The sequence below is a fragment of the Chenopodium quinoa genome, unplaced genomic scaffold (genome assembly GCF_001683475.1).
Source record: "Chenopodium quinoa cultivar QQ74 unplaced genomic scaffold, ASM168347v1, whole genome shotgun sequence".
Lineage (NCBI taxonomy): Eukaryota > Viridiplantae > Streptophyta > Magnoliopsida > Caryophyllales > Amaranthaceae > Chenopodium > Chenopodium quinoa.
The window spans coordinates 5346942-5362316 of NW_018743955.1; the positions used below are offsets into that span (position 1 = coordinate 5346942).

General features: G+C 35.7%; 1 protein-coding gene across 1 annotated transcript; it reads left to right on the plus strand.

Moving 5' to 3' along the window:
• Window positions 1–5406: 5406 nt before the first annotated feature.
• LOC110689228 (nudix hydrolase 23, chloroplastic-like) lies at window positions 5407–13409 on the plus strand. The gene is made up of 8 exons (XM_021865957.1): window positions 5407–5728; window positions 8968–9099; window positions 11016–11092; window positions 11220–11355; window positions 11438–11578; window positions 11660–11718; window positions 12428–12495; window positions 12627–13409. Exons 1-7 carry the CDS (start codon window positions 5486–5488, stop codon window positions 12486–12488), a joined length of 849 nt encoding a protein of 282 aa, XP_021721649.1. The 5' UTR covers window positions 5407–5485; the 3' UTR covers window positions 12489–12495; window positions 12627–13409.
• Window positions 13410–15375: the final 1966 nt, after the last annotated feature.

Genomic DNA, 15375 nt, shown 5'->3' on the forward strand with positions numbered 1-15375 from the left:
TAAAAATGTCTCCCCAGAACCAAACCCAATGATGAACAACCTTTCACCGCCACTATTGGTCGGGTTCAGTATTTAATCCCAAGAGTGCTTAAAAAATCGTATTTGATTAAATTCATATTTTTGAACAGTCCATGGATTAGTCTTGATGTTTGGTAAAAGCATAGTTTTTAATTTCAACCCAAATTTATTATTTAATTTTAGCCCAAACCTTTTATTTATTTTATTTTATTATTTTCTTATTTTATCCCAAATAATAATAAGTCAGAAAAGGCCCGAAATTATCAATCGGCACTTAAAATGCCGAATGAAATTAGGGTTAAAAATGTATTTAGAAGGAAAAACGGGCAGGGAATTCCCGCGCCACGGCAGGTACCCACCGTGTCACATGAATCAATTCCCGTCTGACGGTGGGATTTTCCGTGACACGGGAAATCTGCCGTGACACGGGAAATTCCGTGTCTTTTCCGTGTAAACCCTTAACGTGTTTTCTTCCCCGTTTACTGAAAATTTCCCGCGTCACACTAAAAATGCACCGTGTCACGGTACAGTTTGTCGTGTCGCGGGATACTTTTTTAGGGTTTTTATCATTTTAGGGTTCCGTGTGCTCCCTCAGCACATTTTCTCTATAAATACCCCCTCATTTCTGATGTATAGGGCATCAATTAATTCTCTAGTTGATTTTTCTCTCTTCTATGCTCTAGCCTAAACACTAGCCTACCCTTTTTCTTTCAAAATTCCTTCTTCAAGTACTCCAAGCAGTCCATACTTTACTCGTGGTTCTGTCCTTAAGCCAAGGCGTGAAAGGTAGAACTGTTTGAGGGTTTGGCCCCAAATCAACTCTACTTAATTTAATTTAATTTAATTATTATTTTATTATTATTTCCTTGAAGTTACTAACTCGTTTATTATTTTTTAGTTGCAAACAAAGAGAATCAAAGTAAGAATTATGTTCCTTTTATTTCTATTATTTTTCTAACGATTTTATATTGTTGGAATTATGGTTAAATTGCTTCCAATATTAATGTTTATTCTATTATATTTTTTATGATCACCATATTACATGTTTAAAGGGAATATGTAATTGAAAACCACGCCTAATAAGATAATTTGGACAACCGGTTTAGGTTCCTTTTTAATCTTGTTGTTTGATTCAAGTGATCACAAATATTTTAGCTTAATAATAGTTTGGAGCAAATTGAATATTTTGTTTGTATGCCTTTGAGATCGCAGGGATCACTTTTCACTATAAGAATCGAGTAGAGGCCAATACGGGCGAATGTGGCTCCATGACTCACTTCGTACCATCATCCCCGATCCTCCTTTCGTGGTTCCGAACCATATCGAGTTAGTAATATCATGGATTATGAATGGGGTGTAACCTTCACGGGTCAATCGTTGTTGCCTATCGTTGTCCCTTAATCGTGGTTGCCTTTTATGATCCGTAAACGGTTTACAAGTTCCTTAAAAACTTGTTGGTGGCTCCCTACTTTATTTGTCCTTAATCGTATTATGTCAATTCCCACTTCCTATGAGTGCCAAGCATACTCACCACATGCTTTAACGTAGGCGCACTTCGAGCGACGCCTAAACCTATCATTCCCTCACCACCGCCCAATAGTGACATGAATTTGAGAGTTTGTGACTTGATCAATTTTGACTCTATGTCTTGGAAGGGGGATGTTGTCCAGCAGAACTTCTCAGCTTCTGATCAAGCACTTATTTTTTCTATCTCGCTTTCCTTTTGATGCACTAGGGACGTAATGCATTGGTGGCCTTTGAAGTTGGGGGAGTATAGTGTGAAATCTGGTTATTGGCTTGGCAATCGAAATCCTAATTCGGGTCGATCTCATCAAGGAAGTGACGTTTGGAAGACAATTTGGAGTCTTAAAGGCCCGCCAAAATTATGTCACTCTCTGTGGAGAGCTTGCAAAGGCTTTCGTGGGGTTAAAGAGAGGCTGCACTATCGTCACTTGATTCCTGATTGTGTGTGCACAATCTATGGAAGTATGGTTGAGTCAATTGTGCATACAATTTTTTAGTGTAGTGTTGCGGTTCAAATATGGAGTGTGAGTGAGTTTACTGCATTGCTTTCCCAGGCCCTTATTTCTGATTTCTCTGCCCCTTTTATGTGGCTAGCTTCGAAAGTGTCTAGCAAAGCGCTCCTGACGATGGCTGCTTTGATGTGGGCTACGTGGTGGTGCCGCAACAGGGTCATTTTTTATAATGAGTCACCTTCACCAATTCTTGTTGCAGCTGGGCTTGTAAGAAATGTTATGGAGTATGGTGACTATGCGTGCAAAGTTTTTAAGCCTACTGTTAATGCCTCTAATCCCGCTATGTTCTCGTGGAATCGCCCAAGTGCTGGTTTTTATCCAAGTAAAGTGTGACGCTCATGTAGGTGGATTTACAAGTCTGGGTGCTTTTATAAGAGACGAAATGGGTGCTATTTTGGTTGCTGATGTCCGTAGGGAGCATGATGGGTGGAGTTTTGTTTAGGCAGAGGCTATGGCATGCCGTTTTGGTGCGTAACTGGCCTTTAGGTTGTGGTATAACAAAGTCATAATTGCGAGTGATTCTCTCATGGTTGTTCAGGGAATTAGGCAGAATAGGGTGGGCTTTGACCTAATGAGTTTACTACTTGAAGATTTAGTGCTGCTAGCTTCTTCTTTTTACTGATTTTTCTATGTGTCATGTGAAATGTGAAGGGAATACTCTTGCTCATCTCGTTGCGAGGTGGTACTCTAGAGGTTATGAATTTGTTTGTTTGGGTCCCTTCCCTCAAAGTCTTCAAACTTTGGCGAAACTTGACCTCACTTAATATATTCCCGATCGATTTTCTTCAAAAAAAAAAAAAAATTATTCATCCCTAATGTCCAATTATTTCCAATTCTAATCCAGATTGATCAAATCCATAGTCGTCCCTAGGCAGCGCATGAGGTGTTGCTGCCCCGGGCCCCTAGGGGTGGAGGCCGAATTTCTTAGTAGCGAGCTTAAACTAGATGGAAATAATATACTATGTAGTTTAATTGCACCGCAGATTTAAACAATTTTCATATACCCAAACTCCAAAATAAACATATATCCCAATATTCCTCCTCCTTTAATTCTATCCCATTTTTTTTTACTTGACTATTTGATAATATAATGGTAAATAATTGATTTGTACAATTTTTTATTTTTTTCATTTTTTGGTATGCTATAATTTTGTAAAGTAAGGATGATTGTTGTTTGTACGTTTTATGCTATGCTTTTTATATATATAGTGCGCTTTTTTTCCTTGTAATTTAAAGTTTTTAGTTTTTTACTTTACTAGTAGTTGATTAGGGCTCCAATCTGTTATTTTGCCCATAGGCCACCAAAACGCTATGAACGGGGCTGATCAAATCCAATTACTCCATCCATTACGAATTACTCGCAACAATTACTAAAAATGGCCGGTACACATTACTTGCTACAAAATTAGTCTTTCCTTTTATGGTAAGTTTTTTTGTGTGATATTACAACATTACCCTTACTTTATTTTCTAAACACCCTAATTAAACTACTGATTTTATCTTATTAACTTAATCCCTAACATTGAAAAATGGAAACTAATAATCTCACCTTTGCCATTTCTGCTCAAAACAATCCCACCTTTTCGAATTTCCAAAAAAATCCCATCTTTGACCCTCATCTTCTCAAAATGAGCCTTTTATCGATTTGTGAAATTGGTAACTTATTTTAGAAGGTGACTTGCCACGTGTCACCTTCTGATTGGTACAATTTTAATTTTTGCAAATTTAAAAAAAAATACTCCTTACCACCGTCCACCGCATCAGACACCACTTCACCACCCCTCCCCTTTCCCTACCTCCCTTTCTCGGTTTCGTGGGTGAGACCAGGGTTCGTGGGTGGTCGGGGTTCGTGGGCGGCGGTATTTCGGGGTTGTTTGGGTTTTGTGGGTTGGTCGGTATTTCGGGGTTGTTTGGGTTTTGTGGGTTGGTCGGGATTTCGGGTTGGTGGGTTTCGTGGGTGAGATCGGCGGGGGTGGTTTAGGTTTCGTGGGAGTTTGTGGTGGCTGGGGTTCTTGGTGGCCGGGGTTCGTGGTTTGGTCGGGATTTTGGGGTTGGTGGGTTTCGTGGGTGAGATCGGCGGGGGTGATTTGAGTTTCGTGGGTGGTCAGGATTTGTTGGTGGTAGGAGTTTGTGGTGGCTGGGGTTCGTGGGTTGGTCGGGATTTCGGGGTTCGTGGGTTTCGTGGGTGAGATCGGCGGGGGCGGTTTGAGTTTCGTGGGTGGTCGGGATTTGTGGGTGGTGGGAGTTCGTGGTGGCTATAGGGTTCGTGGTGGCTAGAATTCGTGGGCGGTGGTATTTCTAGGTGGCTGGGGTGGTTGGTGTTAGGGGGGTTTTGTGGGTGGGTGGATGGCGGTGGTCGAGGTTAGGAGAGAGAAAGAAGGTGGTGGGGTTAGGTGGTGATGTGGTGGTGCTTATGGAAGGGTGGTGGTGGTTATAGTGGATAGCTAAGGTGGGAGATGAGAGATTGAAAAAAAAATAAAAAGTTTTACCTGTTAAACAAGTTGTGGGTTAAAAGGCTCATTTTGAGAAGATGGGGGGGGGGGGTCAAAGGTGGGATTATTTTGGGAATTCGAAAAGGTGGGAATGTTTTGAGTAGAAGTGACAAAGGTGGGATTATTAGTTTTCATTTTTCCTTAATTTAATCACCTCCCATCTAAATTCATCATCACCTTCATTGACAACCATCACCACCACCACCATCACCTTCATTGGCAACAACCACCACCACCTCCATCACCTTCATTGTCAACAACCACCACCACCATCGATCACTACTATCGCCGGAAATCACCGCCGTTGTCTTCTTCCTAGTCGACGCCTTCGTTTTCTATCTCTTCATTTTCTAAATCTGACTTTTTCTGGGTTCGTTGTGGTGCTTGGTGGGTCGAATTTGTGGTGCTTGGTGGGTTGAATTTCTAGGTTCGAATTTCAGGGTTTGGTGGTGCTGGGTTTGAATTTCGTGGGTGGTTTCGTGGGTTTGAATTGCTAGGTGGTGGTGGTTTTGTGGTGCTGCCTGGATGGTTGTGTTTGATTTGGTTTTCTTTTTTTCTTTTGGATTAATACTAAACACATGCCCTTATTTTTCATTAATTACACTTAACAATCTTTTGCCTAGGAGTTCACAATCCTCTTCTTTGTTGCGAGTAATTCGTAAAGGAGGGAGTATTTTTTTTATAACAACTCGTAAAACAGTATCAGATTAGCCTCTTCTAGTCTTAAAGTATAAATATAACACGAAAATTATTCTAGTTCTAGTTTTCTAAATTTACGAGTTTATAAATTAGTTGTAATTTCCCTTAAAAAAATTTATACTACGTAATTTTGACGAGTATATCAATACTAATTCATTAAGGTTGGCATTTATCTAGCAGCAAAAATATCTACGTAGTAGTTGTATTAAGATGTGAATATTAAACCCAGAGAAATTAGAAATGTTAAGACTTGTGCAGATGATGATAGCTTACTCCTCATCTTCTTCTTCTTCTTTCTTCCTCGCAAATCGAATTAAATTTCCTCAACCAAGATTTCCCATAATCTCATTGTCGAATTCTACTTCCATTTTATCAACTTCGAAGATTCACTGTCTCAAATCTTTTCGGATGTCATCAACTCGGAGCGACTCAAATTTAACTGCTTCTTCCTCTTCTTCATCCTCCGATTCTTTGATTTCTTCGGTATAATCTTTATGCTAAAGCCTTTTGTTTTGATTTCATACAAATTTTGCAATTTGGGTTGTTTAAGTAACTGGGGTTGAGTTCTTTTGTGTTATATAATCTTGAATTTATTGATTGGCATGTTTATTTCGGATATTACATTACATTTTCTTGAATTAATTTTGATTATTTTAACTTTGTTTTGATTTTTCTTTGTGATTAAATGTTGTGCGAGTGTAAATGGGAATTGGGTTTGATTTAATTGTTTGATTTATTGGAACTTTGCAAGATTATTAGAAAAATCATTAAGCATTAATTGCTGTGTGTGGCTTACTTGGTTTGTGTTATTTTACTCAGTGTACATCTAAAATGTGAAAATAGTTTGATGCTAATTGAGTAAGGCCTCCATTTTGTTTTGAGACATTATACAGAAATTGAGCCTCGTTTGGTTCTTGGAATTTCAACTCAAGTATACTTCTTATTGTGTTGTAACCTGACTCATAGGAAGGATATACTACGTTGTAGTGTGCGTTTAAGGTTAAAAGGAACAAAATTGTTGGCATTATATACGAGTCAGAATGTTAGGCGTTTATGCCTTGAAAGATAGAATTAATGGTGTAAATGCAGACGTCTAGGAATAGGATAGAATAATAGGAGAGATTTGACTAAGTTGATTTGGTTATGTGAGGCGCCAACCAGCAAGAAAGTTTGAGGGTTGCGAAAATATTATGGATGGTCACAAGGGATCGGTTCTTGGTTTATGTCATGTCCCCTTCCGTTTTGGGATTATGACTTTGCTTTTCTGTTGTCGCTATATGCTCTGGAAGATTCAAAGTGTTTGAGCTTGTTTCTGGTTGCAGAAGTTTCAAGTGTATGTTAAGTGAAGTTGCAAGTTGAGACACTAGGTTGTAACTTGGCCGTGATGATCAATCGTGGGTTTATGCGTCTGATGCTTTTGGTGATTGGACTTATGCATTGAATGTCGGCGTACCTTGGGGAGCTTGGATATTTGAACTGTATCTTGGTTTACAGCCAGGGAATTTTGGTGTTTAAAAGGATGAAGTGTTGTTTTGTATTAACCTGGGGCTAGGAAATTACTTTGGTATCATCTTATTTATTTCTTAGTTGAAGGAATTCTCCAAGTTTTTGTGCTCAATACAGGAGTCAATGCATGGAATGAAGAATTTAAGATTGGTTGTTTAGTCAGTGTAGCCATCTAGGACTGCCGTCTGGGAGAGCTGAACTAGGTGAGGACTAAGGACCAGTGGAAGTTGGATAAGAATGGAGGTTGACAGGAACAAGACTTACTGGTTACTGTTGTTAAGCACTAATGAAATCCATAGACTCAACTGGTTTGCATCATTGAAAGACAGTTGCTTCTAATGTAAGCAAGAAACAAAAAAATGGAGAAGAATCCTTCATTGCTAAAAAATGAGCAGGGGAGAATTATCACTGCCAAATCCATGTGTTCCCTGCAAATGTAGAACTTTCTAATTCAGATTGAGAATTAGAGAATTGAGGTCCTTGAGACTTTATTGTTAGAATCTCTTTAGAAATTTAAGGCCTTTTTGTACATGATAGAGCTTGGCTTTGTATTGAATGAGGGTTTAAAATTGGACTTGTGGGAAGCTTGGAGGCTCCATGGGTATCCTCTGAACTTCTTATAAGATAACCATAATTTTTCCATTTTATTATTTGCAGCTTAGTATGCCTAGAGTTACATGATGTAAGCAGATGTGGCTTTTGTTAGGTGTCCCAGGCTTATCAGCAGAGCTTCAAGCCAGGATGCTTCTGAGTTTTGACTTGTGGCATTTAACTAGAATCGGCATATGATAATATGGTGCTGCTTGGAAATTAAATCTATATTGGGAGGAGGACTGGAGGAATAAATTAGATGGGGTCATAGGTTTAGGCCATGAGAGATGGAAGTAAATTAGAGTTGCTGGAATGAAAAAGTTGGAGAAAGAAAAACAAGATATCAAACTTTTTACTTGTATGTTTGTGTGAGTCAAACCACAATAAATTGTTAATGACGGACCTTCATAGTGCTGTGATGACTGTTTCTGCATTCGTGATCTATATTTTTTATTTTATTTTTAATTTTTTGGGTTTTTTTTTTCGACTTTTGTGTATATCCAGCTAGCATTCCTTTTGTCATTAGCCTTCTTTCAAGGTTGGATGGGGACTTTAATATAAAATGTTTGTTTGGGTGCTGAGATAATGATAGCTTTGTTTGGCATCCAACAATTGCTTTTTACTCAGAAACTTAATGAGGGTTGAAAGAGAATATGCACAAGGATATAGTGATGCTATTGCTGTCACATCTCTTAGGCTCAGAGATACTTTCTTGTTCCTTCAGTATAACAGATGCTTTGTTTTTAGTTGCCGAGAGCTGGAAGGAGGTGTCTTGGCATGGTGCCAATACTTATGGTGCCAATGCTGTTTTCCCCTGTTTGAATAACTGTCTAACATTTATCTAATCTGAGTCACCACTCACTGCAGAGTTTTAATGGCTTAAGGTGGCATGTCTCTTTTCCAGTTAGGAGATGGAACTTTACTGTCTCTGTTATCACTTATTGCTTAGCAGTTTATCGTTTACTTGTTATTTTCATTGCATTTGTATAAGTTAAAGAAAGCTATTTAATAATATTTTATATTCCTTCTCCAATTTTACATCTCATCAATATTTCTCTTTCCATTTTGAGTGTCTGGCACATCCTAAGTTTCCCTTTCCAATTAAGGGATAGAAGGAATACAGTAAAATTCAAATTATTATCTGAATGTGATTAATATTTTTGGATATTGTAATTTAAAATGGAAATGATTTTGTTCTTTAACAGGTAATCATGGTTGTTTTTCTACTGGTAAAAAATTTGTGCTATCTACTTAACTTTCATACAGAGATAGTTGAGTTGTATTTTACATCATTCCAATGTAATGCGTTTTCATTGTCCAGGTTGATGAATTTCTCTGAGAGTTGCTAATTATTTTTCTTTTTTCTGTGACTTCCGTAATTTATTTGTTCTATTCTTGTGATTAAATCTCCAAGTTATTCTATGCTGAAGTTAAACATTTCATAGCAAGGATCACTTGCATTTCCTATGCTAGTTTTTCTGTAAACTTATTCACTACACTTTTCTCAAAGCTCTGCTTCTACTATTGCAATCTTGTGGTGAATCATGAATTGAAGATATGAAGTCATTTGCTATTACTTCATATGTACCCTTACCATGCTTTTTTTCCCATTTCTGTATATGTAGGGAAATGTCCGTAAAGTCAATTTTTGTCAGTGGTGTGGAGGCTCAACAAAGCATGATATACCTGATGGGGATGAGAAGATGAGAGCAATTTGCACTGTTTGTGGAAAAATTGCCTATCAGAATCCTAAAATGGTAATTGTTCATGTGTCGATAATTGTAGAACAAGAGAACTATAATATGACCAAAAAAATGCCATGATAGGAGATGTCATGCTTTCTATTTTAAATTGTTGGAAGGTCAACTTATCTAATTGAAAATGTGGCTGGTTGTTTGTCATTCTTTCCCAGTTTTAGTTATTTTAAACTGAGCTGGGATAAAAGGTATTCAAGTTTTTGTAAAAAATATTTCAAGTGAAACCATCTTTATATTTCAAGAGGCAAGAAATATATTTTAAAATAAAGAATGACACACCCACTTACCTTCTCTTATACCTTCTCTCTCCCCCCATGCAAAATGTAGCTGACACAGATATTCCCCTCTTCTTGCTCTCTCCACCCCTATTCACAAGGTATTGATGAGCTATGCCAGTTCTATATTAAAGACACGATAGCAATAAACTCCGTGTTTAGAAATTTCCCAAAATATAACCAAACTTCCTTTACAAACCTCCAGTATTAGGAGAAGCTTTAGACGTCATCTTTAGCTTGCCCAAACAATTTGTATATTGGTGAGTCAGACTTAGAGGCAATAAATTGCCAAAGGGAAAGGAGAAGGAAGAAAAAAAAACAACAAAAATTTTGTAAAAGAAACTGAATGTCATTTGATTTATAAATAACATTAGTAAAAAATACATTGAGATGGCTTATCATTTATGGAACAAAAAACTTTATAATTTTCAGCTTATTTATCTGCATTTCTGCCAATTCATAAATTTAATACTACGTATCTTTTGCTAGAGAGATAAGATCAAATTGGTACCTTGGTAAAATGACGAATATTATAATAATTACTAAGTTAGTTTATTGCTTCTGAATAGTGAATACAATTAACGCAATATCTAGATCACTGATTTCTGAGTTTTTTCTTTTTTTTTTTGGAAATAGAGTTTTTGGGTCTTTTAAAAACATTATGGGTTCAGCAATTCCACCTCTGTCAATTGTTAGTATAGAATATAGATATCAAGTCATGAATTCATGATCAGATTGATCACTAGATATTTAGGAATAAGATTTTTAGTTGTATATAGATGTATTCAAGAGGAGTTGAGGACAGATAAGAGGAGAGGAAGAAAATATCCATGGATAAGTTTTAGCAAGGAGAGTTGAGAGGAAAAGAGATATAAAACATATAAAGGAAGGCATAGCTTTGCTATAATTTGGTCTTTAATCATTTTAAAATGATATAAATCTAACCATCTAATGAATTCAAGTACTTAACAGTGAAACTTAACACTGCTTGCTCTGTTCACTTTTAGAAGATTCCAGTGTTCCAACTTTCAAATAATGTTTCCAATATTGATGATGGTACTAATTACTCATTACAGAAGCTGACTCTCATAGGCTTGTGTCACGGTTCATGATTGTTTTAATATGGGTCAAATTAGCTATATTGGCATGTATTAGTAACATTGGCTACATGCTGCCCATTTTGGTGGATAGATAATGATCTTCTATGATCCAGGAAAAACTGATACTTATCAATGTATCTGTTGCATCATCTCTGATGAAGCTTTTGGGTTTTGCTGAAATAATTAAAATTTGAGAATTTTCAGAGGAGATTATTTGTAAGTTTGAAAATGGTGTATGTTAGTAATATCTATGGCTACATGTGAAATGTTTGACTCAATATTTTTTTATTTCTATGATGATTTCTTGCTTTTTGGATGATTCATTTTTGTTGAAACTGTTGGTGAAAGATGTCAAATCTCAAGCTTCTAGATACTGGTTGGATAAGGCTTCTAGGGGACTGGGGTGGTGTCACCGTGCATATAACAGCTAAAGCTGAAAGTTTGGTGTTGGTATCTCATCTGGAATGATAGTAACTAGTACTGTGTGCTTCATTAATAATGTGTTATCATATGGCTTATATTGGTTAACCACTTGTTACAGGTTGTGGGGTGCCTCATTGAGCATGAGAATAAGATCCTACTTTGCAAGCGGAATATTCAACCTTCTTATGGTCGGTGGTGAGTGTTTTAAAAGGGTTATTTGGTTTTGAATATGAGAAGAACAAAAGTATTCGTTCTTATTCCATTATGCTTGCTTTCCGCTCATATTACCGCTTTTTTAGACCATTGGAAATTATCTACATAGGACTCTTCCTGCTGGTTTCATGGAAATGGGTGAGTCTGCTGCAGAAGGTGCTATTAGGGAGACCCAAGAAGAAGCAGGTGCTGAAGTTGAAGTTTTGTCACCATTTGCTCAATTAGACATTCCACTCATTGGTCAGGTAAGGAAGTCTTCACTATATGAGTGTATCAGTGTCACTGTTATTGTTTGCTCTGATCTTGTAACAACTTTTCCTGCAACAGACCTACATCATATTTTTGGCCAAGCTGAAGAAGCCACATTTTTCCCCTGGTCCTGAATCAATCGAGTGCAAACTATTTGAACTTGATGAAATACCTTTTGATTCTTTGGCATTTTCATCAATGCTTGTTACTCTTAAACTGGTATAGCAAGACTTGGCTGTTCCAATCATACTTCAGCTGTTAAGATGTATATTCTTTTTTGACTTGTGCCTCTGGTTTCAGTACATAGAAGATATGAGAGCTGGCAAACCCAAGTTCCATTATGGTACAATTAATAAAAGGTAATATCATAATTAGTTACCCTTTTTTTTATTTTTAAAATAAGTTTTTGGATGTGGAAAACTATGGTTTGATTTTGGAACATTTTTTCTCATCCTTGTAGCACATTGTTTTTAGGTAGATCAGAGTTAGAATTTTAAACTTTAAGGACTGACAACATTCGGAATAAATGAATACGAAGCTAATTGAAGTACTATGTTTGTGGTTTATCGTTTAATACTCCCGCAAACAAAAAAAATGACAGTAACAGGTATAATAATTATAGACTAACTTTGTACATTTATCTGAATTTTATATGGTATGTAATTTAATTCAATGAAATGGGGAAGCTTGGTACAATGAATTAGCTACATTTGGATTCTTAGTTAATGGTTTTCTTTAACCAGGAATTTTGGGGTTTGGGGGGAAAATGGGTTACATTAAGCCATATATATATTGCATGCATGATGGTGTATCATACATTCATAGCTTTGTGTGGTTTGTGATGGGTAGCTGTCATTGGTTGGATTGAGCAGTAATATATGTTTGCACTATGGAACAATTCCCAACACCTAATGTTAGTTGTGAACCTTGTGTTAATCTCGTATTACTACCTAGATTATCATCTGCCAATTTTTTTTTTTTTTTTCTTTTTGAAGGAGATACTTTCTGAGTGCATAGCCTTTAAAAATTGTGTTTATAAGAATTCGTCTAACTTAATCATGTTGGCAGACCTGGAACCAGCCCTTCTGATATACATGCCTTCACTCTTGATTATCATCTACAGTCGTGACATTAAGGTGAATGATCTGTGCATCTGTGAAGTTTTTTTAAATTGAATAGCAAGTTGGATCAGAATTTGTGCTTCGTACATATTATGTACAGCACAATTATAATGCCAATCTCTTCATTCATTATGGTGTTGCTGCAGGGTAGTGATATCTGAAACTATGTGAAGCAGTGAAGCTCAAGTACCTTGACTTGTTACTCATCTGGATATATGTGTTAGTCATTTGGAACAATCAAGTCCTCCCTTTTCTTCATAGGGAAGTCTGTAATTAGATTTTACCTGTTTCCTCACAGTAAAGACAGATGTACACTGCAGCTTAGTCATAAACTCTTTGGCAGAGATTACCAGTCAGCAATTCTGGCGCTCTAATTGATTTATGGCTAGGGCGTGATTCTTTACAATCACTCATTAAGTGTAGACTTCTCAAAGTTGTTTCAATCGTTTGTGATTCTGATAGATTGATAGACATTGGATAGGTGTTCTTTTGGGATGCTAATTCATTCCTCAAGTAAGTTCTTCACTAGAACTGATACTATCATCTTGTACATGTAAATATGTAATATACCATTGTCCGCGAAGATTATGGAGATTTTGGTGGTTTGAATTTTATGTATTACATCATTGGGCTAGTAACACTGCCAAGTCAATTGATGGCTCCATTTGGCGGATAAGAAAATGTCTTCTACTGAAAAACACGGCTAAAGATCAATAGAAGGCGACTACCAATGTAGTGGCAATGGTCAGAAAGAGGTTGGAGATTGCATATCAAAGAGACAAGTTACGCAATCTGAAAGAAACACTTTGATGGTTGCTTTGTGAAGAATCTGAAAAATACTCTAAAATTAATTAGCTTTGTTTTTTAAGGTTTGGTGTAGTATGGAATAGAGTGAGAGATGCAAAGAAATGACATCGATTATTTGATTATATTTCGAGTTCATGTTAATGATGGCTAATGGTAGCAATGGCTAAACTCTAGAGCTCAGTCAATAATTATTTTGTTAACGCTTTGTTTGGATAGGAAATAAGGAAGGAAAGTAAGGGGAGGGAAAGAAGAAGGGAAGGGAGAAGAAGGGGAGGGAGAGGTGAGCTCAATTTTCCCTCCAAATCTCTCCAATTTTGGAGGGATTATGATTATTAAAGAGAGAGGGAAAATGGGTCCCTCGGTCCCTCCCTCTCCTTTCCCTTCCTTTCCTCAATCCTTTACCCAAACAAGAGAGTTTGTCCCCCTCCCTTTCTCTTCCTTTCATTTCCTTCTATCCAAACAAAGTGTAAATGTTTTTTTTAGCTACCGTATTCATCAAATCATCAATAATCATATCACTAATAAATAACGTCGGTTTCGCAGCCAAGCCACGAGACAACAACACTTGGCATTCGAAATTTTTGCCAAGTGTTGTGCGACGTAGACGACAAATATGCATTATTGTGACACTTATGATGCTAAGTAAGCGAAGTTTGAATAAATTTTTAAAGATAAAAATATTGTAGGCATCATGAAATTTGTTTTAAAAAGTTCTTTAAAACAAGATTCATTTATAATATATTTTATTTATTTTAAAAAATAATAGAGATAGAATCAGTAAAAAAAAAAGTTTTAATCAATAAAAATGATTTTGATTTGGTAAAAATACTTTCATATCTGTAAAAATAATTTCAAATTAATAATAACATTGAAACCTATTTACAAACAAAACTACAAAATGTACACTATTATATAAATAAACGATATGATATCATATGTCTGAATATTGAGAATCATCACAATGAATTATATGACTGTATATAAAATACAAGCCAAAAAGTTTATCCTAAAATCTTATCGACAATCTGGCGCCCGGGCACAAAACTAAGGGAGGGATCCGATAAGAATAGGTCTCTATGTAAGAGCCCTATTATATATAAAGAATAAATCACAACCCTTGGATACATACCACATGATCCAACTGTTGAGATTGCTTACATAGTAATGGCAAAAATGTTATTTTACAACCAAATAAACTCCTATAATTTCGGGTTCGTTTGGTATCGTTGTGGTTTTCTATTTATTGGTTTTTTGTATTTTAAAGTCATATGATATGTGTCACAAATTGAGTCAAAAATTTGCCAACCTTGTTAAAATCATGATAATTTTGAAAATTGAGAGCAAAAAAAAGTGGAAACACCTTTTTCTAATTTCCTATTTTTGGTTTTCTGTTTTAAAAAACACAAAAAATTGAAAACAAAAAATGATGTCAAACAAACCTTTTTTTTTAGTAACAATTTTTTGTTCATTTATCAAATGAGCTGAGTAAACAACTTTTTGCTCATTTATCAAATGAGCAACAACTTTTTGTTCCTTTAGCAAATGAGCAAATAATTATTTAATTTGCTCATTTATCAAATGAGCAACAATTTTTTGTTCTATTATCAAATGAGCAATTTTTTTTTCTTTTTGCTCATTTATCAATTGAGAAACAATTCTTTGTTCAATTATCAAATGAGCAACAATTCTAAAACATTCAACTAATATAAAACCTTGAACTTACTTACTATATCAGAAAATATAAACAATTCTTAGACCATAAGAGACCAACCATGTACTAGTATAATAATAGTAATAGTAATAGTAATAGTAATAGTAATAGTAATAATAAATAATAAAAGACACACCGTATCAACAATGACACGTGTCATTACTTAGTGTGTTCTTAGTTATTTTTTTAATTAAAAACATATATTAATTAAGGAAACAAATTATTTACCAAAAATAAAATATTTCTTTTTATATACACTCCATATTAATGTAATAATTATTATATTCAAAATAATAAGATTTGAAAAATATTATTTCTAAAAAAAATTTATGGGAAACTATAAACAAAAATTATACTCCCTCCGTCACTATTTTTTT